Here is a 24,982-nt window from a genome sequence, read left to right on the forward strand (position 1 = left end):
ACTTTGGTGGCGTGGCTTGTTTTTTTTGTTCTTTGTCTTTTATCTGTTGCTCTTATTTATCACCAGCTCCATATGACCGACTCCAAAAACACATCTACCCAGGACGTGCTCACTTCCATAGCTGCCAACGGCGCCCTCTTTGGCACGTTCATTGCTATCTTTATCACGTTCAGACTCAAGTTCAGCAGGATATACCAGCCCAAATCCGATCCGTTGGTGAATACCACGTTGCGACCGACCCCACTGCCGAGAGACCCGATCACGTGGCTTTGGGTGCTGTTGAGGAAACCACCCAAGTTTGTGATAGAGCAGGCCGGGCTGGATGGCTACTTTTTTCTGCGGTTCCTGACTATGGTGGGATTTGTCAGTGCTGGTGGAATGCTCATGATGATTGTTTTGTTTCCGGTTAACGCTATTCATGGAAAACTGTCGCATGGCCTGGATCAGCTTTCCATCTCCAATGTCAAAGGTACTGACAAGTACTACGCCCATGTGTTCATGTCCTGGTTTTTCTACGGGTCTGTTCTGTTTGTGATATTCAGGGAGATGTACTTTTACAACTCGTTAAGACAGGCTGCACTGGCCTCCCCTCATTATGCGAAAAAATTGAGTTCCAGAACTGTCATCTTCCAGACCGTGCCCGAGCAATATCTCGATGAGAGGGAGTTTTTCAAGTTATTTGACGGTGTTAAGACGGTCTGGATTGCGCGAGGTCAGCGGAGATTGGCTGGAAAGGTCAAGAGACGCCAGATGCTCGCAATGCAACTGGAAACCGCTTTAACCAAGCTGTTGCTGAGAGCCATGAAAGCCAAGATCAAAGCCGAGAAGAAGCAGGAACCAATAGACCCCTCGAGCCAGATGATTGACTATGTTCCCACAAAGAAAAGACCGACATTCCGCCTGCTTCCCCTCTTTGGTCACAAGTACGACACGATAGAGTACTGCAAGGAGGAGATCCCAAAGATCGATAAGGAGATCAAGGAATTGCAGGCCAAGTTTAGATCAGCCAGACCTATGAACTCCGTAACTGTGGAATTCACCAACCAATACTATGCCCAAGTTGCCTTCCAGACTTGTGGAAACCATACTCCATTGCACCTGGAAGCCAAGTATATTGGTGTTGAACCGGCAGATATCTTTTGGCCGAACATGAGACTGTTCTGGTGGGAAAGGATGGTGAGATCTGTCTTAGCTGGGTCAGCCATCATTGTGCTGATCTTGACATGGTCGATTCCAACCGCTTTTATTGGTGTGATCTCTAATCTGACTTATTTGACAAATAAACTGCATTTCTTGCGGTTTGTCTACAATCTGCCCGATGATCTTCTTGGACTTATTACTTCTCTTCTTCCCACGGTCTTACTTGCCCTCTTGATGCTTCTCTTGCCAATTTTCATCAGGACTATGGCAAAGATAGCTGGAAGAGCCACCACCCAGTCCATCGAATACTATACACAGAGCGCATATTTTGCATTCCAACTGATTCAGGTGTTTCTAGTGACCGCGTTGTCATCATCAGCAGCAGCTACAGTCACCCAAATCGTGGACGATCCGGGAAATGCAATGGAGTTGCTTGCCTCAAACCTTCCAAAATCCTCAAACTTCTACATATCTTACCTGGTGCTCCAAGGTTTTTCCATCGCAGGTGGTGCCCTAGTTCAGATTGTTGGTTTCGTCATGTTTTACATCATGGGCTTCCTGGCGGACATAACGGCTAGACAGAAATGGACCAGATACACTGCGTTAGGTGGTTATGCTTGGGGAACCATGTATCCTGTCTACGCAAACCTTTTTGCGATCTCATTGGCCTATGCTGTCATCTCCCCAATGATGATGCTGTTTTCATTCGCGGGTTTTGCCTTCCTCTACGTTGCCTATCTCCATAATCTCACTTACGTCTCCGGCCAATCCGCGGATAATAGAGGTGCTTACTATCCAAGGGCTCTTCGCCAAAGCATAGTTGGTTTGTATCTTGGAGAGATTTGTCTCACGGGTATATTTGCCGTTGGTAAGTCGTGGGGTTGTGTGGTTCTGGAGCTAATCATGTTGGGGTTCACGGTGTTCGTACACGTTCAAATCGACAAGTCGTTCGACGGACAACTCAATCTTTTGCCCACTGATTGTATGAGGCCATTGGACGGTTTTAGCTCAACTGTATCGTATCAACCTCTGAATCAACGTGCTCTTTTCGAGACAGACCGTGCATTCGAAGAGTACTCTGTCAAGATGGAAAATGGGCTGGGTGTTCGTCTTCTGGCAGACGATTACGAGGAAGAAACCCGGGACGTACATGGAAATGCTTTACAGAGGTATCTGCAACCCTGGAAATTCTATTCTTTCAACCAAGTGAGGCACTATCTTCCCGGTAGCTACTGGCATATTCCAGAATCTGATCCCGATGCTGACGAGTATGCGTATGATTATCCGGACGTTTCTGCCAAATCTCCAACCGTGTGGATCCCCAGAGATCCCATGGGCCTGAGCAGGGTTGAAATTGAGAATTTAAAAGGCGTCATTGAGGTGAGTGATGAAAATGCCATATTCGATAATCGTGGGAGAGTCGTCTGGCTGGCTGGACCTCCTGCTGGAAATCAAACTTCAGATAACACTCCTGCTGAGAAAAATGTTTCAGACACCATAGACTCTAATCGAGAGACTGTCTTCAAAATGGAGACTGATACTAGTCTCTGAGCCAGAGCTCATACTTTGCATGGATGCTTTAAAGCCTACTAATATATAGCATAATAAACTAAGCTTTTGTGTCAAGAACTGCAATAATCTACAACAATCTACAACAATCTGCAATAATCCAATGGGACTATAATTCGGTCGATACCGATCTATCTCACAAGATTTTCAGAGAAAGTTCATTATTACCCATATAATCTTTCAGTAACCGCACCCTCCTAGCCCATCTCCAAGTTCGTGCATCCTTCAATTCTGCGAGCTGAAAAAATGGTAAACAGCTTCATCGTGTTGTTCCGAATCAAAGCTGGAACAAACCGATAATCCGTGTAAAATTCCTCAATTTGTTTCTGGTTCATTGACTGGTGCTGTTATTCACCATGTCTTTTACAAATACTGGTGATACTCAATGCTGGTAAGTATAGGCTCAAGGCAGCTGTTGAAACTTCAAAGCACTAACACGAAGACCATCGATTAGGACCATTGAAAATGCTCTGCTATTGTTGACCCACAACACTGGAGAGACCGAAATTTTGGACTTGGTAAAGAAGTTTCTTGTTCAAAACAAATCACTTTGGATCGGATCAACATTACCGTTCAAAAAAACCAAGGCTTCGAAGGACGTTGACTTTAGCGATAACGCCAAGTTCCAATTGCGTAGTGCTGAATACAGCATTGGGACCAACAGTTTGAAATTCAAAAAATACACAGACAAAATAACAGAGGGACTCAATGTTGATGAGCAAGAGGTCGTGAGAGTGATTATACAGACATCAGAGAGAGTGCCAGAAGAGCTTGGTGAGAGTTCAGACTCTGGTACTCAATTATTCAAGGACAGGGATGATCTAGAGAAAACCACATTCTATGCCTCCAAACTTCTTAGAGAAAGGCGATTTGTTCTTCAGATCATGAGTCTGCTATTGAGGGAAAGCGATTCCGAGGAAATGTCCAACTTCTTGGAGATTTCAGAGTCTATTGCTAGTGGAGCTTCTCAGATAGTTTCCGGTCTTGTCGACGAGCTTGAAACTCTGATGGGTTTCATCAAGAATTTAGACTCCTCTTCATCTTCTCTGTCGAGAGCGACTTTCCAGGAAAATGTTAATACTATCATTGATCTAGCAAAGTTATTGGCGACTCTCATCGTTGGCAGTGACAATAGGGTGGGCCTCTCTTCACAAAACATAGTGAAATGGTTCAAACTCATGGATCGCACGGATTATGGTTCTAGTTTGTCTAAAAGGATTCCCGGCGCTACTCTCACTACTTGCCAAGCTCTATTCACCATCATCTCTCTTCTGTTCATTGATCTTGACTATAACTACGGAAGCCTGGAAGACGATGCCACATACATGAACAAACCGCAGATTATCACAGAAATAACGCATTGTTTGGACTCTTCGCCTACTAACCCTATTGTCCTCTATGCATGGGCAATAGTAATGCATAGGAAATGGGCTGTCATTCAAGAGTATCCTGATCACGAACTCTCGCTCAGCTTCAGACAGGCTGTAAAACCCGACTTTCTGACGATCAGCAACACTTGTGCTGCTAAGGCTGCGGAGCTTGACGTTTTCTCTGCTCTGTTGAAATGCCACTCAACTCTGGAGTTTGACTATTTCTATCCCTCGATCATTGCGTCGTTTGTGATTTCGATGGTTCCATACGCACGTTTGAGCGACGGTATGGCCAGTGCCGTACTTAAGATCATGGGTGATGCTCCTGACTCTGTTATAGAACGCTTTTTTGCTGAGCAAAGTACTGAGAATGCGCTTATCGTTGCAAGAGCAAAGGTGCCGTTGTCGCTGACGCGTTTTCTTCAACTCATTGGCATCAACGCTTCACTTGCCATGGAGGAACTGTGCACTTTACGATCTTATATGGAGGTGTTTCAGGAAGACGAGTTTTACTATAAATACAAAACTGATGAGGTGACGCCAGGTCTGATCAGACTGACTCAAGACATTGACGTTTACCCTCCATTCGAAGAGTTGCATGATCTTTCTCTGCTGTTGAAGGATGGTACAAGAGGACAGCTTATCCCCTCGCAGGATAAATCAAAGAGTGTCGTGACTTTCCTGTACGAGTACAATGGCTGGTCACTGATGGGAAGAATTTTGCAAAACATATCAAGGCATTACAACAAAGATGATAAGGAAAAGCTTGAAACCATATCCAGTATTTTGGCAGCAATGACTCGTGTTACAAATGAGCTGGATGAGCAGACTTCTTCTGAGGTATATGGCTATATGAGCGCATTCATTGATGAGACCGACGTGATTGAGGTGATATTCCGTGTTTTTGACCAGGCCCTGGCATCCAGAAATATGGAGACGATGGTTTCTTGTGTCACTTTCTTCTCTGCCCTGGCTCTAAGACACCCAAACAGAATCTGGCCTTACTTGTCGCTGTCACTCTTCTTGGGAGGAAAACTTAATGGTGGTCTTGCTACTACTTTGCTTGGTTCAGTAGAGATGGCCGAAGGTGACTTTTCGTTGACGCTAGCATTCATCGACCTGACGAAAGCCTTGATCAAGGACTGCTTCACTTTGAAGAACGATGTGGCTGAAAGACTCAAATCTGATGTCCTGGCTAAGGCTGTGACACATCTGATTCATGTCTTTGAGGGTTTCTCATTTTGGAGGTACAATGAGGGACATCAGAAAATGGAGATTGGAACCGGCATCATCCAAATATTCAGAGAGATCTTACTCTCTATGTATGGTGTTGATGAGAACAGTTCTCTTGATTCAAAGGTTACCAGATTATTTGTTCCGTCTGCGAAGAAGATAGTTGAAACATTCTTAGTTTCTGACCTTAAGGACGTCAGGTCCACCAAGTCTTTATTCTTGATGATTCAAAATTTGGCAGCATTTCCATCCCAGTATCAAACATCTGACAAGACGGGATATTGGTACGATAAATGGGTGTCCTCTGTCTTTGATTTTGCGGTTCTTTTGGTTGATATCAGACCTGTTGTCCAGAGTATGCAACCTTCAACGTTCGAGCTTTCTCTCTTCATTGAGTTGCCCAGATTGGTGGAGATTTATTGTCAATACAACTCCCTTAGATCCAGAGTGATTGCGCTGATGACTAGTCTCGTGAGTGGTTCATGGCCCGAAGAACCTCCCTCATTATTGGCACATCTTGGACAAGAGCATGCAAATGTCTTACTGAGGAGCATGGCATATGATCTGAATAATGCATTTGAGGATTACCCTCTGAGAATCGCATTGTACGATTTTTTCTCCGCAGTGATGCAGGGGAACCAGGAAGGACTATCAATTGTGCTTATTACTGGAAAAGATATCAAGGATTGGCTCTTAGAAGAAAGACAGAAAGCACCAAAGGATACCCCCAGGTACTCTCTTTCGTTACTCAGCATATTCAAGAAGTCTGTCTCCCAGATTGGGAAGCTACCTGACTATGTCGCGCTCCATCTTGTTGAAGCTATCGCGTTAGCATTCAATTCGTGGGCGGCGGTCAGGGAAGGGGGAGATGATACACCATTTCTCAAGCAGCTTATTGATGAACTTAAAGCCCGTTCGGCAAAATCAAGCAAAGCTCTTAATGAGAACTCTGACTACATCTCAAAATGCTATGAACTAAGGTTGGTTTCGAAGATTGCCGAAATTCTTTCTCTGTATCTATTTGTGTCTCAGGAATCCAGCTCAAGAAAGCTGATCGCTGATCTCATACACTCCAAGGAATTCATCAATATTGCCAAAGAACAGTTCAAGATTGATGGTTATCGGAGCTCATTACATGCAAACTTGGAGAACAATTTTGAGAAGAAGTACAGTGGCTTATCGTTGAAACAGTTTACCAAGGCATCCTTTCTGGTCAGAAGCAAATTTGCAGAGAGTGCGACGTACGCTTTGCCCCTCATGGATCAGCTTTTTGACACCGACGCTTATTGGGCAAATTATCGTGAAGAGATTGTCCTCGCGAGTGTTAATCTCCAGTATGTTTCTGCACAAATTACCAGCGCAAAGGCATATGGGGCTCTTTTGACGTCATACTGCAACACAAATGATACCTTGGTCGACCAGACCTTCATAGATCTGGTTACACATTTGCTGAAGTTGAATAGCGAGCAGGACCTGCCGATTGAAATGTTCAAGGGTTTATACAAAGAAAGGATGGAGTTGGCGTTTTTGATGTCGTTTGCGTTCTCGAAATCTCTCAAATCTGGTTCTGATGATACTACTGCTTTTGCGCTCATCAATGCGGTTTCTTTGATCTTATTCTCCACAGAATTGGGAATGACCGATTACTGGGGCAAATATGAGGTTGCCTACTACACTCCGTTGTTGAGGATACTGCTTATTGGTCTCAATCTTCTGGACCCAAACACAAAGCTCTTCGTCGAGCATTCGGGCAAGTTCATTGATATCTTCAGCATTGTCGTTTCGCGCTCTGCCAAAACTGTGTTTTACTCTGTCTTGAACGAGGCTGTCAACTCAACTTCAGCAAAGGACTTGAGTGGCTCCACCACTGTGACCTCTGAGATTGCTGATCTCTCATTGACCTTTTCGATATTGAAGGCCTATTTGAGACTCAACTTGCCTTCATCGATGTCATCGGCCATTTCCAATTCTCTGTCTTCGAACGGAACATTGAAGGCGGGACTGAGCTTGTACTCATGCTCACATCTGATAAAGGTTGACAACGAGGAAATCTTTGCTGACTTGACTTTGATGTTCATCTACGAGCTGGTATCGGTGCGTCCAATTGCTGAACAGCTGATTAGGCAAGGTTTGCTTTCTGTGTTGACTGAGAGTCCAATCTCAGTTCGCATTCGCAATGGAGGTATTTCTCCAACAACTTCACCGAGGTTGCACCATGTGTGGAGTAATGGACTTTTATCGGTTATCTTGACATTGCTGTGCACTTTCAAGGAAAGACTTCTCCCAGAAGCCCTGTTTTTCGTCTCGTCGTTCTCAAATCAAATCACTTCCACCATGCAGAATTGGAAGTCGGACTCCATAGTCATCAGTACCCCGGTGATACAAGAGACTGCGCAGATCATACTCTTGCATAAACTGTTGAACTCCATGAACGCAGACGAGGTATTCAAGACGCAATACGCCCAGCCGCAGAGAAGCTTTCAGTCGATCTTTGAGCTTGACACCAAGGACCAGAAGAACGACTTTGTTGGGGTCATGAACTATCTGATATCGCATCCAAAATTCCTTTCGATCAGATTCTTCCCAACATCACCAGAAGAGCAACGTCTGTTGAACTCGGATGGTAAGGCAGTGCTTATAGAGAGGCTGATACAGGAGTTCAGGGGACTCAAGGAATCGATATTGACTTGATCGTACTTAATATTTACAAATCACAAGTTATTCATTAGTTTTCTATCGTAGTCACTTTTTCAAGAACATCTTCCTGAAATCATCGTTGGACTTGGCTTGGGTCTTTTCGGCCAACTGTGAAGAATCTCCGTTGGTACCTACCGAAGTTGTAGAAGAAGCCACTGGTTTAGACCTCAGCATTGCACCTCTTGGAACGAACAAGCCAGCAGCTGGTCTGAGGGCTGTTCTTGGTTTAGCGGGTTCAAGCCTCGAACGTACCTTCAGAATAGAGCCTGCCATATGCTTGCCGTTCAAGGCTATTTCGGCCTTTGCAGCGTCTTCCTGGTTCTCAAACTCAGCGACAGCAGTACCTCTGTCAGATTGAACAACCAGCTTTGCTAAAGGCCCGAATTCCCCAAGTAAAGTGGCCAGACTCTCTGCATTTGTAGTATCAGGAAAATTCTGTAGTTCCAGGGACTTTGCCAAGATCTCTGTCCTAGAGTGTGTTTCCGTTTTCTCTGCTTTATTTTCTACCACCACCACCTTTTTGCCCTTTGGCTGAGCTGTGCTGACCTGGATGATTCTTCCTTCCAGTATCGATCCGTCCAATTCAAGCGCTTTAGTAGCATCATCCGCAGAAACAAAAGTGACAAATCCAAACCCATCGTGCTCTCTGTGTGCTTCTCTTCCCTTACTGCTCAAAGGTAAGTTCACTCTTTCTATAACACCAAATCTCTCGAATATCCTTTCAACCGTGTCCTTCTTGACCTTTTTAAAATCTAGGCCCCTAACGAACAGTTCCCTTCCTTCCTCAACTGCGCCAGACCTCGCAGACCTGCGTCCCGGATTTGACACTTTGGCAACAAGCGTATAGGTCCTACCATCTCTTGACTCTAGATTCTTATCATTCATCTCGCTGGCCGCTTCCGATGCGGCCTCAGCACTATCGAACTCCACGTAGCAAAACCTTCTGCGCATATTTGCCTTCAAAGATGGGAACCTGCAGGATGTGATAGTACCAAACTTGGCAAAAATCTGGCGAATTTCGGTTTCCGTGAACTCTGGAGGGAAGTTTGTGACCCAGATCGTGGAATCGATAAACCTCTTGACAGAGACCAGCTCATTGTCTATCTTCTTCTGATCCCTCGTTAGGGCAGCCAGAACCTCCGACTCTTCAGAAAACTCAACCAAGGCCTCCCTCAGCTCGGGGATGAGTCTGATCTCCTTGGTCGTTCCATATCCTTTGAAAAACCTAGCGATGGTTTTTTCAGATGCGGATGCGGGAATTCCCTTAACGGAAACGGTAAGATGTTCTCTGTCTCTGGTTGCCCTATCGCTGATTCTTGGCTTTTTGGATGGCTGGTCATTACTTTGTTCTTCCTGTGCTCGCTTTCCGTGTACTAGCAGTTCCTCTGTGGTCTCATGTGTTACAACTTCTGTGGACTCCGCGTCACGTTTTTCAAGTTGTTTCAAACACCACCTTTGAGATCTGTGAAATCTTGCTATACTTATATCGTTTCCTTCCATATATTCAAAGCGTTTCCACTCGTCCAGCAGCCTTTCTGGCCAATCGAGTTCGGAGATCATCTTGGCTGCATCCTCAAACAGCTTCCTCTTTTTGTCATAGTTACTTCCAACGTCATTATTAAACTGGTAAGCCAGAAGCCACGTCTCGACCTGGTGCTTTGCTTTTTCGGATTTGAGTACCTTCTCAAGAAACTCTTCAGCCATGTAACTCCCAAACTTTCCAAACCTTACGAAACATAGTTGAATGATGAACTTCTCTAAGGTGTGGAAAACGTCGTCTGCCTCAAGAGCTAAGGAGATAATTTTTTTCAATGCTAATTCAACAGCGGCCTCTTCATCTACTGGTATCCTGAATATGCCATTCAGCAATCCGAGAATCATGTCCTTGCCCTCGGAAGAGTTCACTATCTCGGGACATGGTGACAACTTCAAGAGCTCCAGTCGGTCCCTGGCAATAGTAGCATGACTACCTATATGCAGGTAAAATTCGAAAGCTTCCACTTTACCAGGAAAATATTTCAGGAAAAGAAATCTCGCGGAGTCCGATTTTTCTTTTTTCAAAAATGGAAGAGCATGCAACCAAACAGCCTCCCATGCCGGACCAGTGCGGTCTCGAACGGCTTGCAAAAACATCTGAGTAATTTTGAAGTTGGGCTTACTTGCATAAAAATCAATGGCGCGGATCCAGAACTCGGGATCATCCTTCTCTGAGATCTTACGGACTTCCCAGCGTTCCATGAGTGGCTCGAGTCCCTTGAGTCTTTTCAATTCGGCTCTGGCTGGTTCGAGACGATGCTCTGGGTGGTCAATACCAGAAGATTTCACCACCTTCTCGAATTTTTCATATAATTCTTCGTTCCATATGGTTGGATTATCGGGCTGGACTGTGATCCACGCATTGGGATATTCTAGACACATCTCCCAAACTTTGTAACCATGCAAATAGTTATACTTGAAGTCTTGCACTAAATTGGAAAACAATTTCGGGGCAAAAGAGATCGAGTTCTCGGGAAATTGGAGTATAAACTTGCAGAAAACTTTGGCATCCTCAAAATATTTAAACTGAGAGTATTTCAACCATAACAACTTGGCCATGCCTTCTTGACCTTCGGAGAAAGTATCAGGATTGTCTAATAGAGCCTGCTCGTCTTGCCTCCAGATCTCCCACTCGTCCTCAGAGATAATAAACCGGTTCGCCGTGCTCTCTCTCAGTGTTTCGTATTCTTGAGTTATTTTTTTGCGAAAAGTGTCCTTGTCCTTGTCCTCAGTGTCCTTCCTCAATCGCATCAGGTGCCCAAGCAGCGCAAAGTGGGAATCCCTATCCTGAATGTTTAGAATAACACGATTCCTGAGAACACAAAGATCCATCGATACGGATTCATTGTCGCTCATGGTTTCTCGACGGGTTTGCAATTGCTTTGTGGATATAGTAGGTGGTCATATCAACCGTATCTCTGTGTTTGTGCTTCGCGTATTTTTTAAGCAAAAATTGAGGTCACGTGCTGATTAGACTTTTCAGTAAAAAAATCTGGGAAACTTTTCAATCTTGATGAGGGACTCAATTTGGGATCAATAGCCACAGTCAGCGAATTTTTGCGGGTTTTACGGCTGATACGTGACTGGTAGTTTCGTTCAGTTCTAATGGACTCCAGAGAATATTTAAAGTCTTATGGCTGGGTAGAAGGAGAAGCTCTTAGAAGAGGAGGGCTCAAGAAGCCCATCTTGGTGAAGCATAAGAGAGACACCAAAGGTCTGGGCCACGGCAGCGACCAGGTAGAGGCCTGGTGGGAAAGACTATACGATGGACAGTTGAAAGGCATGGATGTGCGATCTGGGTCTTCAACAGATTCTTCTGGAAGTGGTTCCTTGAGTTTCCACCAGACCGAGGTCAAGGCTAGCGCGGTTTCCCAAAGTACGTCTCCGCTGTACAGGATGTTTGTCAGGGGGGAGGGTCTAGAAGGTACACGCAAGATACCACAGAAAGAGAGTGCCAAGGTTGTTAGTGTGAAAAAGTCTCACAAGCGGAAGAGAGAGGAAGATGTTGACCTGGTGGAAAAGAGGAAGGAAAAGAAGGAGAAGACAGAGATGAGGCCAAAGAAGGAAAAGAAGGAGGAGAAACACAGCAAAATAGAGGGGAAAGAAAAGAAGGAAAAGATAGAGAGGAAAGAAAAGAAAGAGAAGAAGGAGAAGAAGGACAAAAAAGACAAGAAGGACAAAAAAGACAAGAAGGACAAGAAGGACAAGAAGGACAAGAAGGAAAAGAAGGAAAAGAGGAAAGATAAGAACGTATAGCATGTATTTATGAATGTTCTGATGAACCGCCGCATTCCATGAGAGATATCTTCGTAGACGAACTTGTTGTTTTGAGGATGGAATTGTCAACCAAATGGTTTTTGTTTGGTCTCAAACTGGAACACAAGATTTGAATCTTACCATATTAGCTGGGTACCAGATCCTCAGTTCGACACTGGTAGTATGAAAAGGGTTCCATGCCTCGCAAAAGTTGAACTCCTGGGACCAGAGAGCAATCTATAGTCTTTGTGATACGGAAATATTAACAAAAAGGTAAAGCAAGCGTATTGAGAGAAAAAAAAAGAGGGTCAAAAAAAATTGATAGAAGCCCTACGGGGGGGTCGAACCCCCAACCTTGTGATATCTTCTGTAACAGAGGTGTTCTCTTAAGAGTCACACGCTCTACCGATTGAGCTAGCAAGGCTTCTTCATGGTGAGGAAGTTCCATACTTCAATATACTGAGATTATTTCATTGTGGTTGATGCACTACTATACTACAGAAAATCGTTTGATTCTAAAAGTGAGGATATAATGTCGGAGTCGAAGAAGGCCAAGAAAGAAAACGAATGGGTGGAAATCAGCTGTGTGGTCTCGGATTTTGCAAAAGTGCTATGAAAATTGTGTGGTCCTGCACTCTCTCTTTACCTTGGGTCCACAATGACGATTTCCAAATGGCACCATAGCATGTAACATCCACAGATTTCACAACAAAACTGATTCACATGAATCACAATGTTGTTTTGCACTGGTCAAATACTCTATCGGGGCAAATTCAATTTACCACAGCAGTTAAAGAAACCTACCGTGGTATTCGCTTCTCATACCCATGCGTTACCTATTGTTCAATGCTTACAAACAACGAATTATTTGATCTGATGTTTGATGTGAATACTATATTATTGTCTTTCTGCTTTGAAAACGGTGTCAGCAGGTCAAAAGTTTTATCGTATTTGGTTTATGCATGCCTGATTATTTTGAAAACTTTTCTGTAAAATTTTCAAAATTCCTGAAAAGTTGTGTATTGCTTTAAAGGCATACTTACTTCTCAGACACCAACCAAGAGAAGATTAGTCAAACACGTGATTATTTCCAAAACATCAGAAACTTCAAGTCTCCCATTCCTCTTCTTTCCTGGACCTAAAAAAAACTTTCATACATTCCCTTCTCATATTGAGCCGCACCGCCGCACATAGTGTTTTGAAGCCCCGCCCAAGGATTTTCTGGATTATGCCTACTTAGACTTAATCACATGCATTCTGTTTCCTCGTTCTCTTCTTCTCTAGTACCTACTAGGTATGGCATGGGAACAACTGGATGTCACAGATGCTCACATTGCGTATGCACTCATTGGTGCGTTTACCACCTTATTCGCGCTATGTTCACTCTTCATTAAGGAGCAGCTCTACATAGGAGAGGCTACTTTGGCTTCGGTCTTCGGAGTCATCTTTGGCCCCCATTGTCTCGGCTGGTTTGACCCTTTATCGTGGGGATCTGGCGGTGGAACTCAGGACTACTTGACCCAGGAAATTTCGAGGATCATTCTGATTATCCAGATCTTTGCGGTGTCTGTAGAGCTTCCACGCAAATACATGAAGCATCATTTCCGTTCAATTGCCATTCTTTTGTTTTTCGGAATGACCGCATCTTGGCTAGTAACGGCTGGGTTCATTTACCTTCTTTTTGGCTCATACCTAAGGTTTGTACACACTCTGTTGATCTCAGCATGCGTTACTGCCACAGACCCGGTCCTAGCAGCTGCTATAGTTGGAAAGGGCAAGTTTGGCCAGCGAATCCCTGGTCATTTGCGCAATCTGATCAGTGCAGAATCTGGGGCAAATGACGGGATGGCTTTTCCGTTTGTGCTGTTGAGTTTAAACCTTGTTCTTCACCAAAACGAAGCAGGTCTAATTGTCAAGAACTTCATCTGTATAGCGGTACTATATGAGGTTTGCTTTGGTATTTTGTTAGGATGTGTCATTGGATTCCTCGGCAGAAAAGCAATCATTTTCTCTGAGAAGCACGATCTAATAGACCGTGAGTCATTTCTCGTATTCTACGTGGTTTTATCGTTGATCTGTACTGGATGTGGTTCAATTCTTGGAGTTGATGATTTGCTTGTATCGTTTGCAGCAGGGGCCGCGTTTTCGTGGGATGGATGGTTTGCAAAGCGAACAGAGGAATCAAACCTTTCCAATATCGTTGATTTGTTGCTAAATGTGACTTATTTCCTGTATTTTGGCTCAATTGTGCCTTGGGCTGATTTCAACAACGCCGCACTGGGATTGGACTGGTGGAGACTAGTGCTGCTTGGTATTGCAGCTGTTCTGTTCAAACGGATCCCAGTGATGCTGGCTCTGAAGCCTGTGACTCCTGATTTGAGATCATGGAAGGAGGCGCTTTTTGCAGGCCATTTTGGGCCAATTGGTGTCGGTGGAATCTTTTGTTCGATTTTGGCCAAGAGTCAAATAGAGAAAAGTTTGGTTAAAAGAGGCGAAGATCAAGAGGTCCCATTCGAGTATTTGCCCACTGACAAAACTTCTGATCATTATTTTTTGTTGAATATGATCTGGCCAATCGTGTCGTTCCTAGTGGTGATTTCAATTCTCATCCACGGTTCGAGTGTGACGGTGATGACTCTCAGCAGTTCCGTAAAAAAGCTGAATTTGGTGAGCAAATTGCCCAAAGCCGTGATAAAAATGCCTTCAAAAGCTGACAGAGACACAGGGATGTCCCTTGAGAAAGACAAGGTTGACGATCTCGAACTGGACGAATTGGAAGAGCTGAATGAACTGCGTGAAGGCCGTGCTCCTCAAGACGGAGAGATGGTGAATCGAACTCAAAAGGCCAAAAGACCAAAACAAACCGCAAGTACGTTATCACAAATTGCTCCTGATTCTCGTGGATTACCACGAATCCCCGAATTCGCTTATATACAGGGAACTAGAGTGATTGTCGAGGACAAGTCTGGTGAGATACTGGACGAATTCGAGTTGGGTCAAGGCCACGAACAGATCACAGGAATAAATAATGCTGACCCAAGAGTGGACGAGCGTAATCGCAGAAGAAACTACAAAGATGATGAAGTGTTGAACGCTTTTCATGTCGACGACCGGATCGTGATCGAAAATAAGGAGGGGGAGCGGATTCGGGAGTATGCAATTCATAAGGAAGCCAGTTCGGTTTGAAAAGGATGAGGGGCAGGAAAGAGAGGAAAAAACGGCTTGCAAATTAGATTCAAAACAAAAAGCAAAAAACGCAGATAACATTCAAGAAAGAGTTCAAAAAAACGTTGCAGTTTCATCAAGCAGTGTAGCATTTATAGAGGTAAAACATGGAGACACCTTCCAGACAGTCCAGCTTTTTCTTTCATAACCTTCTTCATTTCTTATCGGCATATCTAACTGTCCATTCTCTAGCGGTCTCGATGGCATTAGACTCGTCCTTTTTCCAGTCCTCAGCCACTTCGTTGGCGAGTGGATCGTCTGGGTTGGGAGCCCCTAATAAGGCCTGTATCGAAAGCAATATCGTTCTGATTTGAAGAGCGGGTGACCAGTTCGATTTAAGCACATCCAGGCAGATTCGGCCCAGTCTATCGATGTTTGGGTGGTAGATCTTGGTGAGAAATCTTACCTTGGGGGCCACCATAGGGTAGTCTTCTGGCAAAAAAAGCTCCAGTTTGAATACACCGCTTTCATAAGGCGATGACGATGGCCCTTCCATCAAAACGTCAAAATACCGCAAATTATCTTCATGGGGAACAGCCTTTATCCCAGGCACTGGATCTGATACCAGTCTCTCAGTCTCCTACTCGTTGTTAGTGATGCGATTCGATACACGCAATATGTGCGATATGTGCAAAAGCTCACACCAACCACTTACCTTGATGATTCTCTTTGGTAAACTCGCCATTTCACCTTCTGCCTTGAGAAAACACCTGGGGCTTGAAGCTAAAGACAAAGCTCTTGTTCTCTCCTCCTTGCACGGGGCAAAGGCAGGACGATGGTTTGAGCCCTGGCAAGATTAATCAACAAACTACCTCATTGAACCTCTCGAGCCTTTTCAAATAATTGTAGATTCGATAGGCATTTGATAGCGCCTCTTCCTGCTTAGATCCCCGCAATTTCTTGATGATTCCACCAGCAAAACCCACAGGGCTGCAAAGGATCATAGTAATCACTATTGGGCTTGTCGTTGGGTCTGCGATCGGGGTGTACCAACTACGAGACTACGAGCTGGTCAAATATGAGCCGCCTGCGAAGGTTGAGTACAACGAGGACGGCACGCCGAAACCAAGGCCATTGAAGTTGTCGTTTCAGACTACATCACCCCTTCAATTGAAGCCAGAGATCAAGGAAAGGAATGATAGGCTGTTGAGGGAGAAGCAAGCTGAGAAGCAGGTTGAGAAGCAGGCTGACAAGCAGGACTAATATGGTCCAGTCCAAGCGCTAATACATATAGGATACCATCGCACAGTACATAGACATCATAATAACCGTCAAAATAATGTTTAAACCGTCCTAGAACCTCCTTTCATGCTCCATCTGAGCCATCCCTACCGCTCTGGAAAAACAAAATTGCACGTGACAGGATGACATTACGGGCTGTCCTGATTGGCAAGTCGCCTGCGCACGACCCTGTCTTTTTGTCAGACTTATCAGTCGTCTCGGGAATAAGGGTATAACTTTCTCTGGGCTTCACTAGTGCTATAATAACCAGTTTTTTTTGCTGCTTCAAGTATGTCTGTGGTAGAAATTGAATCTGAGGAACAGTTCTCCAAGCTCACCAGCGAGGTTGCTCGCACACGCCTGATTGCACTGTACTTCCATACTCCGTGGGCGTCGCCATGTATCCAGATGAACACAGTGTTTGCCACTCTTGCAGGTGCCAACCCCGAGATTTTGTTTCTTTCGGTGAATGCAGACGATCACTCAGAGATTAGCGAGTTATTTGACGTCTCCTCTGTGCCATATTTTATTCTTATCAGAGACGGAACCATACTGAAGGAGCTTTCCGGCGCCGACCCCAAGGAGTTCGTGAATGCTCTGGCAGAATTTTCCACGGTTTCGACCGAAACGCCCGAGAAGCAAGAATCAAAAGCTGCTGTCACATCTGTTATTCCTGAGGAAGAGTCCGAGGAAGAGCTCAGGGACAGGCTCACCAAGCTGACCTCCGCCACATCCATCATGCTGTTTATGAAGGGAACGCCTTCTGCTCCTCAGTGTGGATTCTCGAGGCAATTGGTGGCAATTCTGAGAGAACACCAGGTGAGGTTCGGATTTTTTGATATTCTAAAGGACGACTCCGTGAGGAGCGGTCTCAAAAAGTTTTCAGATTGGCCCACTTTCCCTCAACTCTACATAAACGGCGAGTTCCAGGGCGGGTTGGATATTATCAAGGAGAACCTTGAGGATGATCCAAACTTTTTCCAGAATGCTCTTGGCGAGCAGTAAGTCTAGGGACTGGGTTTGAGAATCGATTTGAGATGGTGTCAGTGTATACTGTCTGTAGTTATAGTACTAATACAGCGTATTATAGTGTGCACTTCGCATGTGTAGTCGTTTTTGCTATTAAAAATTAACCTTTCGGCTCTATTCAGATCAGCAAAGTATATGGCAATTGAAATTTTAGTTAAATTAGACACCTGCCTCTATACTTATGCAATGATCACAATGATCAGTGCACACTCTTCTTATCAACTGCTCCACCCTACGATCTCTCTTTAAAGTTGAAAAGCCTCTGAAGACCTCTCCAATTGATGATCTAGCCTCTGCACTGGGTCCTTGTCTCATAGTGCGTCCTCTTTACCTCAGTTCCTCAACGCCCGCAATCTCTCGGTTAACTTGTCCTCCTGCTCCTCAGAAGTCTTCACCCTAACATCCTCGACTGCACTGGGTTCCACCTTAGTCTCATTGAGATTTTGGCGCATTTCCAGTCCTGCCTCGTCTGCAATCTTACTCATCAGCAGATCCACCTCCTCCTGTGGCTGCTGAACTGCGTTCATATCGTTCGTCACATTCTCGTAGTAGTTTGTGGCACTATCCAAGTCCTCAAATTGCTGTTCAAACTTGTCCATCACCAGCGAGATCCTTTCCAAGTTCATAGTTTGCATAGCACGGTCCATTCCCTTGATCACATTCGTCATGTTTCCTGTCACAGTTCGCATAGTCACGGCGGTTTGAATCCGACTAGCCACAGCATCAATGCGGGATGCCAGTTTCAAAAGATTGAGCTTCTCTGTTGATTTGCGGATCGCATTCTGGGCGTACAGCTGTGCGATCTCGTTGTTTCCTTGTACCATTGCCTATGACATGTTAGTAATTTTGCCCAAAATTGGCATAAACTCCAAAATCGGTACATCAACAGATCTTGCATGGATCTTGCTCCATTGAATAACTCACTTTCTTTACTTTATTCCTCTCGGCCTGCTCCTCCTTGCCGGCCTTAATGGCCTGTCTGTTCAACTGCTTGGTCGTGAACTTGAGCTGGAACAGCGAGTCTGTAGAGGTTAGTCTTAGCACATATAATAGCAAATACCATACCACGGGTATCTCTTGATTGCAACTCACTCTCCAATCCTGACATTGTTTGCTTTTGTATGAAATCTGCGGTGATGAAGATGGTTGATTGAGAAGTCAATCAAGGAGGCCACCTTAATAAGGGGAGTCTTGTAGAAAGTTAATGAGCCGGTCACATTTGACAGAATAGGTTTTCCGGCAGCTTCGGGATAAGCGCTTATGATTGGTAAACTTTGGAGAAATTATTGGAATTATTTATGGATGGGTAGCTGAAACCAAGGAAATTGTTTGCACAAGCTTAATTAGACCATTTTGGGTTAGCATGGTGACTTGATGACACTTTCCAAAGACTCAACTGTTCCAGCCGCGATAACGGTATGCCGATAAGACTGATATCAATGAGATTGCATTTTTGAAGGGGGTTTTACAAGCCAGTTTGCAAAATACAGATAAAACACATAACTGGTTATGATTAAGACAAATCAGGTGATATTGAAACCTGTATGACAATATATTTGTCAAGATCTAGTGACAATCCGGAGACCCTTCTACTTGAAAAACTGTAGTGTGCGATTCCCAATAGTTATGGTCGTGCACACCAGATCTTTAAGGGGGCAGCCGGATTCATAGTACTGACATAACAAGAAAGGCACCACATCAGGACCTACAGGCACTGCCACATAAGCCTGGAAGCACACAGAAGCTATATAAAGGAATCCAATTCCCGCCTAATTCCGAGATGTCTAGCGATTTTCTGACGAAAGGAATTGACCTAGTCCAGAAGGCAATCGAGGCAGACACCGGGTCCAAGTACGAGGAGGCGTACAAGCTCTATTTCAATGGGCTGGACTACCTGATGCTGGCGATCAAATACGAGAAGAATGAGAAATCAAAAGATCTGATTCGTGGAAAGTTTACCGAGTATTTGACGAGGGCAGAGCAGCTGAAGGAGCATCTTGACAAGAAACAGCAGTCTTCGCAGACAGGCGAATCCAGTTCAACTAGTGGCTCTGTCAAGGCAAAGAAAGCCGGTGATGGCGCTGGTAATGGCGATGATGATGATGCAGAGACAAAAAAGCTGCGTGGAGCCCTCTCGAACTCGATTCTTTCGGAAAAACCCAACGTGAAATGGGAGGATATAGCTGGATTGGAACTAGCAAAAGATGCACTTAAAGAGGCGGTAATCCTTCCGGTCCGTTTCCCTCATCTTTTCACTGGAAAGAGAAAACCGCTCAGCGGAATCTTGCTGTATGGCCCACCAGGAACGGGAAAGTCTTTTCTGGCCAAGGCAGTTGCGACCGAGGCCAACTCCACATTCTTCTCGGTATCTTCGTCTGATCTGGTTTCCAAGTGGATGGGAGAGTCCGAGAGATTGGTGAAGCAGCTTTTCCAGATGGCACGTGAGAACAAGCCTTCGATCATTTTCATCGATGAGGTGGACGCTCTGTGCGGTCCCCGTGGCGAAGGTGAAAGCGAGGCTTCTCGTAGAATCAAGACTGAGCTGCTCGTTCAAATGAACGGGGTGGGAAATGATGCCAGTGGTGTTCTCGTTCTCGGAGCAACCAATATCCCATGGCAGCTCGACGCGGCAATCCGCAGGCGGTTCGAGCGGCGAATCTACATTGCGCTGCCAGATGCGGAAGCGCGAACCGAGATGTTCAAGCTCAATATTGACGACACTCCTTGCCAGCTTGACCAGCATGACTACAAGGTACTTGCGGAGATGACGGATGGTTATTCGGGGCATGACGTTGCTGTTGTCGTGCGGGACGCGTTGATGCAGCCGATCCGTAAGATCCAAAGTGCGACTCATTTCCGCCCAGTTTTGGGCCAAGATCCAGAAACAGGCGAAGAGCTGACTCAGTACACGCCGTGTTCGCCCGGAGATGAGGAGGCAAAGGAGATGAACTGGCTCGAGCTGGAGGGAAACCAGTTGAAAGAACCCGAACTCACAATTAAGGATTTCATCAAGGCAATCAAGACGAATAGGCCCACGGTTAACCAGGCCGATCTTGACAAATTTGTCGAGTTCACGAATGACTTTGGTTCTGAGGGAAGCTGAAAAGGATAGACAAGTTAATAACAAAAGGGTTAAGAAACGTAAACATTAGAGTGCGGCTCACGAGTATTCCGACACGTTGTTTTGTATGTCTGCGACACGCGACTTGGTGAGCGAGACCAAGATAATGGCGACATCATCACCATCGATATATAGCTTGGCATCGGGGTTCGCATGCAGCATCTTGCGTTTGTAGTAGGCCTTTTCCTCACTAGGCTGGAGCAAGATGGTGGCTTCTCCAGCCAAAGTTGCACTCACCGAGCTCAATTCGTTCTGATTTAGTCCTTGGAGCATTTGGAGAAGCTTGGATGGCGCAGTGCTGGAAATGCTGCCATTTCTGCTGGAATTATGAGAACCGGGTTCTTCTTGCTCTTCTTGCTCTTCCTCCTCCTCATCGATGGCCTCTTTGTAGATGGAATTGGCCGTCACCCAATCATGGACTAGCAGAGACACGTGTGGGTTGCTGTAGATATTTTCGTACTTCTGGGTACCTGTGTGCGTGGAAAGCGCGATAATTGGATGTGGGGAAGCGCCGAAGGCGTCATGGGCGTTGATGTAGGTATAGTTCATGAGCGAAACGTGCGGAAACCCATCCTTACACGTCGCCAGGTGTACAAACCTGGCTTTCTTAAGCAGCGAGAGCACACTTTCTGGAAACGGACCTTCTGATGAGACTTGGGTCATTATTTGGGATGAAGCAGAGAGATATGGAGACAAGACCGTGATGATTCGGAGGAGTACTTACAAATCTGGAGGCTAAGGATTGGGGCACGATATAAGGTGGCAGAGAAGCTTTTTTGTGACACGTGGAGTGTTGACAGTAAAACCCAATTGGTGTGACACGCTTCTCTTCTTGTTTCTAGCATTCAGCAAGATCTCAAAACAAGTTGTGTTTCCTTCGATAAAATGGCCTCGATAGCATCATCTCCAGCAAAGAGGCGCAAGACCTACAAGACCCCCTTGGTTTCTCGGGTGGAGGGCTGGATGAAGTTTGCACGTGCCTCGCACGTATCAAGCAGCGAAGAAGATGAAGTGGAGGATGCCGATACCGGGGCAGACAGTGGCACGGAAGACGCGTCAGAAGTGATCAGTACGAAATCTGGGAACAAAACTCCTAAATTGCCCCGGGTTCCTACGAAATGGACGCAACGAGGTCCCGAGTTCGAAGACCATTTTGAAGGAGAGGTGAGGCAACTGGAATCTGCTACCACGGGAAAAGGTGCGGTTCACGAGGCATTGGTGCGAGATCGTGCGGCCAGTGCAAATGAAGGTGTGGCTATTTCAGAATGTAAGACAGACGCGAAAGAGTGGCAGTTGCTACGGAATACAGTTTTATCGCAGCTCAAATCTAGGAAGCCCTGCAAACTGGTTGGTCTGACTGAACAAAAGGATCAACTTGTAACGTTGTTGGAGCATACGATCAGAGATCGTGAGGGTACTTCAGTGATAGTCGTGGGCCCTCGAGGTGCAGGAAAGACGGCGCTCGTCAACTCTGCTCTGGCTAAAATAGATACAGAATATGCTGACGAGTACATCTTGATTCGTATCAATGGGTCAATCCAATTAGACGAAAAGATTGCCATTCGTGAGATACTGAAACAGTTGGAGGTGCGGATTGCGCAATTGGCTGGCGAATCAAGTCTTCTGACAGGGTCTTTTGAGAGAAAGACGTTGAACGAGACAATGTCGCGTTTTCTTCGAATAGTGCAGGAGGCCGGCTCGGGCCAGTACAACATTCCCATTGTATTTGTCATAGATGAGTTTGATGCATTTTTGGCTGATTCTAAGCAAACGCTCCTCTATAATTTGTTTGATTTGTCCCAGGGCGCAGGCCACTCTATCACGCCTGTCTCCGTTATTGGCGTCACCACAAAGACGGACGCTCGTGAGTCGCTGGAGAAACGTGTGAAGTCACGGTTCTCGCAGCAATTGATACGAGTCTCGAGGCCAAAGACGCTTTCGCAGTATCGTGAAATCGTGATGCAGCAGTTGCTGGTCGATAAGACCATATTTGAGTCCAATCTTGGCGTGGAGTTCAACAATTATATTGTCAAACAGCTTACAACTGTTGGAACATATTTGAGACGAAAGGTTACCGCCAATTTCTATACCACGAAGGATTTGCGCGAGCTCAAAAACTGGCTGGTTCCAGCGATCTGTGATATCCCAACGAAGCTTTTTCCGGAGTTCCCTGAGGGATTGTTTCAGAGACGACTGAGTATACAGGAGGTGGTCATGAATTCGCTGAGTGACCTTGAACTGAAATTGTTGATTTGCGGATGTCGGTGTATTGCTAAGAACGAGCTACAGTACGTCAACTTTGGGATGTGCTACGATGAATATTCTGCAATGGCCAAACAGGCCGGCAGCGAGATGCAGTCCAAGTTCACCAATCTCGAGTACAGTGTGGGGCTTCAAGCAAAATTTCCTGTGAGGTCCAAAGAGCTGTGTCAATCCTCGTGGGAGAAACTGATACAGGATGGCCTAATAATGGACGTGGTGACATATCGAGGTGAATTGACAAATGGAGGGAGTAATGCCAATGCTTGGATTGCGCAGGACTCCAAGACGTACTACTTTGAGGTGGATTTGCAAGAGCTGAAGACACTGATGGAGAAGAAGAACGATGCGAATCTTCGGTGGTGTCGGTTGAATTAATTGGACACACAGAAGGATGTGTAAATATCAAGGCTGATGGGGCTTGGATAACCTGTTTTTGCTAGGTTTGTGCAATTATGTGCGGTTGAGTTCTCGCTAAGCTTCATGAGCCGCACGCATAGGAGCCCCGACAGGCAAGTCGCAATTTTTAAGCCTCCGCACACGAGCACAGATTCACACGTGACTCATCTCATCTTGTCAATACACGACTACCCCTCCGCTCAAAAGGAGCCTTGCGAACCGGCGGTCATTGGAAAACATCTGAGCCTCCGATCTTCTTCTCCTTGCTACCGCCTCAGTGCAGGTTCAAACTCCAACAACAAACACAATGGATCCAACGCATGATCCAAATTTCGTTCCTCCGTCTTCGAACCCGCAGATGGAGCCTCCAGCTCCTTCCAACAAGATCCCGCCGCTTGGCCCGATACAACCATACGTGTTAGCCGACTACCTCGAGCCCATTGACCAACCCGCACCTCATCCCTCCAAGGATCACAAGGTGAAGAAACATCATTCCAAGGAGTCAGGACTTTCCTCCGAACACTCGGAGTCGCACTCAAAGATACCGCGTATTCCCACCGAATTGCAGCCTTTGAGCTCCAGCGACAGTGAGAATGATCCTCGCGAACAGCCTCTTTCCACGGCATATAGCAGCTATAGCCAATCTGAGGATGGAATATATATGGCTTCAAATTCAGCGGCTCGGGAGTTGGACGAAAGAGTTTCCGGTAACGGCAATATTGCCAGAGTGCACTCATTCCAGATAGCCGACCTTGAAGAGGTTCCCCACGGTGTCCAGAGACAGTCCAAGAGCCTCACGGGTTACCAGTTCCCGTCCCATAGACTTGCTACGCATCTTGAAGACCAGACGAAATATCCTCTCGTGGTTGTCGCATGCGGATCGTTCTCGCCAATCACCTACCTGCATCTGCGGATGTTTGAGATGGCGCTTGACTCGATTCGCGAGTCTACCCGGTTCGAAGTGGTGGGCGGTTACTACTCTCCCGTTTCGGACAATTACCATAAACAGGGCCTGGCTCCGTCTTATCACCGGGTGCGAATGTGCGAGCTTGCGTGTGAGCGTACCTCGTCATGGCTGATGGTTGATGCCTGGGAGAGTCTCCAACCGAAATACACCCGTACAGCGCTGGTACTGGACCATTTCAATGAAGAGATCAACGTGAAGCGTGGAGGTATCCGCACAGCTGATGGAACCTACAAGGGTGTAAAGATCATGCTGCTTGCAGGAGGAGACCTCATCGAGTCTATGGGAGAACCCAATGTATGGGCCGACCAGGACTTGCACCACATACTGGGCAGATACGGTTGTTTGATAGTAGAAAGAACTGGATCAGATGTGCGGAGCTTTCTTCTTTCTCACGACATCATGTATGAGCATCGAAAGAACATCTTGGTGATCACCCAGTTGATCTACAACGATATCAGTTCCACCAAGGTGCGACTGTTCCTTCGGCGTGGAATGAGTGTGCAGTATCTGTTACCGAACTCGGTCATTCGCTATATCCAGGAGCACAATCTTTATATCAACGACAAGGAGCCTGTAAAGCAGGTGATGAGTGATCGGCTTGATTGAGAGTTACTTCCTAAAGTTTTTTTACGAAGCCGATTGCTAATTTGCGCTAAACCAAGTTTGCGCTTAAAAATAGTAATAATTGTAGTAGAAAGTATATGAGCTGTAGTAACATATTAGTGGGTCTGACTTCTCTCCGAGAAATTTGCAGAAACTGTAGGAATTGTGATTCATGTCTTCAAGTCTGTTTGCATAGCATGCTGCGAAGATGGTGCATGAAGTATGCAACCACGCAGCGCGTACTGCATTTTGGAGTCTTCAAAGAATGTTAGGAACTTGAAGAAAATTATCACAAAAAACGCTTTATTCCAGACCTGATATTACGGACTTCTTGTGATCTCCATTAGTCATAGACGC

General features: G+C 45.6%; 13 protein-coding genes across 13 annotated transcripts; 9 read left to right on the top strand and 4 right to left on the bottom strand.

Annotated features, from left to right (window-relative positions):
- Window positions 1–72: 72 nt before the first annotated feature.
- On the top strand, window positions 73–2,691 carry KUCA_T00005114001 (uncharacterized protein; the record flags this gene model as incomplete). Its single annotated transcript, XM_022606267.1, has 1 exon — window positions 73–2,691. One exon carries the CDS (start codon window positions 73–75, stop codon window positions 2,689–2,691), a length of 2,619 nt encoding a protein of 872 aa, XP_022461116.1.
- A 374-nt stretch (window positions 2,692–3,065) lies between these two features.
- On the top strand, window positions 3,066–8,003 carry KUCA_T00005115001 (uncharacterized protein; the record flags this gene model as incomplete). Its single annotated transcript, XM_022606268.1, has 2 exons — window positions 3,066–3,100; window positions 3,164–8,003. 2 exons carry the CDS (start codon window positions 3,066–3,068, stop codon window positions 8,001–8,003), a joined length of 4,875 nt encoding a protein of 1,624 aa, XP_022461117.1.
- A 51-nt stretch (window positions 8,004–8,054) lies between these two features.
- Window positions 8,055–10,901, bottom strand: KUCA_T00005116001 (uncharacterized protein; the record flags this gene model as incomplete). The annotated part of the gene is made up of 1 exon (XM_022606269.1): window positions 8,055–10,901. One exon carries the CDS (start codon window positions 10,899–10,901, stop codon window positions 8,055–8,057), a length of 2,847 nt encoding a protein of 948 aa, XP_022461118.1.
- A 249-nt stretch (window positions 10,902–11,150) lies between these two features.
- Window positions 11,151–11,801, top strand: KUCA_T00005117001 (uncharacterized protein; the record flags this gene model as incomplete). Its single annotated transcript, XM_022606270.1, has 1 exon — window positions 11,151–11,801. The coding sequence occupies one exon, from the start codon at window positions 11,151–11,153 to the stop codon at window positions 11,799–11,801; it is 651 nt and encodes a 216-aa protein (XP_022461119.1).
- A 1,296-nt stretch (window positions 11,802–13,097) lies between these two features.
- KUCA_T00005118001 (uncharacterized protein) lies at window positions 13,098–14,987 on the top strand (the record flags this gene model as incomplete). Its single annotated transcript, XM_022606271.1, has 1 exon — window positions 13,098–14,987. One exon carries the CDS (start codon window positions 13,098–13,100, stop codon window positions 14,985–14,987), a length of 1,890 nt encoding a protein of 629 aa, XP_022461120.1.
- Window positions 14,988–15,180: 193 nt separating this feature from the next.
- KUCA_T00005119001 (uncharacterized protein) lies at window positions 15,181–15,711 on the bottom strand (the record flags this gene model as incomplete). Its single annotated transcript, XM_022606272.1, has 2 exons — window positions 15,181–15,606; window positions 15,682–15,711. 2 exons carry the CDS (start codon window positions 15,709–15,711, stop codon window positions 15,181–15,183), a joined length of 456 nt encoding a protein of 151 aa, XP_022461121.1.
- Window positions 15,712–15,929: 218 nt separating this feature from the next.
- KUCA_T00005120001 (uncharacterized protein) lies at window positions 15,930–16,229 on the top strand (the record flags this gene model as incomplete). Its single annotated transcript, XM_022606273.1, has 1 exon — window positions 15,930–16,229. The coding sequence occupies one exon, from the start codon at window positions 15,930–15,932 to the stop codon at window positions 16,227–16,229; it is 300 nt and encodes a 99-aa protein (XP_022461122.1).
- Window positions 16,230–16,538: 309 nt separating this feature from the next.
- KUCA_T00005121001 (uncharacterized protein) lies at window positions 16,539–17,252 on the top strand (the record flags this gene model as incomplete). Its single annotated transcript, XM_022606275.1, has 1 exon — window positions 16,539–17,252. One exon carries the CDS (start codon window positions 16,539–16,541, stop codon window positions 17,250–17,252), a length of 714 nt encoding a protein of 237 aa, XP_022461123.1.
- Window positions 17,253–17,608: 356 nt separating this feature from the next.
- On the bottom strand, window positions 17,609–18,384 carry KUCA_T00005122001 (uncharacterized protein; the record flags this gene model as incomplete). The annotated part of the gene is made up of 3 exons (XM_022606276.1): window positions 17,609–18,103; window positions 18,201–18,298; window positions 18,369–18,384. 3 exons carry the CDS (start codon window positions 18,382–18,384, stop codon window positions 17,609–17,611), a joined length of 609 nt encoding a protein of 202 aa, XP_022461124.1.
- Window positions 18,385–19,056: 672 nt separating this feature from the next.
- Window positions 19,057–20,379, top strand: KUCA_T00005123001 (uncharacterized protein; the record flags this gene model as incomplete). Its single annotated transcript, XM_022606277.1, has 1 exon — window positions 19,057–20,379. One exon carries the CDS (start codon window positions 19,057–19,059, stop codon window positions 20,377–20,379), a length of 1,323 nt encoding a protein of 440 aa, XP_022461125.1.
- A 57-nt stretch (window positions 20,380–20,436) lies between these two features.
- On the bottom strand, window positions 20,437–21,060 carry KUCA_T00005124001 (uncharacterized protein; the record flags this gene model as incomplete). The annotated part of the gene is made up of 1 exon (XM_022606278.1): window positions 20,437–21,060. The coding sequence occupies one exon, from the start codon at window positions 21,058–21,060 to the stop codon at window positions 20,437–20,439; it is 624 nt and encodes a 207-aa protein (XP_022461126.1).
- Window positions 21,061–21,282: 222 nt separating this feature from the next.
- Window positions 21,283–23,034, top strand: KUCA_T00005125001 (uncharacterized protein; the record flags this gene model as incomplete). Its single annotated transcript, XM_022606279.1, has 1 exon — window positions 21,283–23,034. The coding sequence occupies one exon, from the start codon at window positions 21,283–21,285 to the stop codon at window positions 23,032–23,034; it is 1,752 nt and encodes a 583-aa protein (XP_022461127.1).
- Window positions 23,035–23,362: 328 nt separating this feature from the next.
- Window positions 23,363–24,628, top strand: KUCA_T00005126001 (uncharacterized protein; the record flags this gene model as incomplete). Its single annotated transcript, XM_022606280.1, has 1 exon — window positions 23,363–24,628. One exon carries the CDS (start codon window positions 23,363–23,365, stop codon window positions 24,626–24,628), a length of 1,266 nt encoding a protein of 421 aa, XP_022461128.1.
- Between the last annotated feature and the right edge of the window lie 354 nt (window positions 24,629–24,982).

The sequence above is a fragment of the Kuraishia capsulata genome, genomic scaffold (genome assembly GCF_000576695.1).
Source record: "Kuraishia capsulata CBS 1993 genomic scaffold, Kuraishia_capsulata_scaffold_6, whole genome shotgun sequence".
NCBI lineage: Eukaryota > Fungi > Ascomycota > Pichiomycetes > Pichiales > Pichiaceae > Kuraishia > Kuraishia capsulata.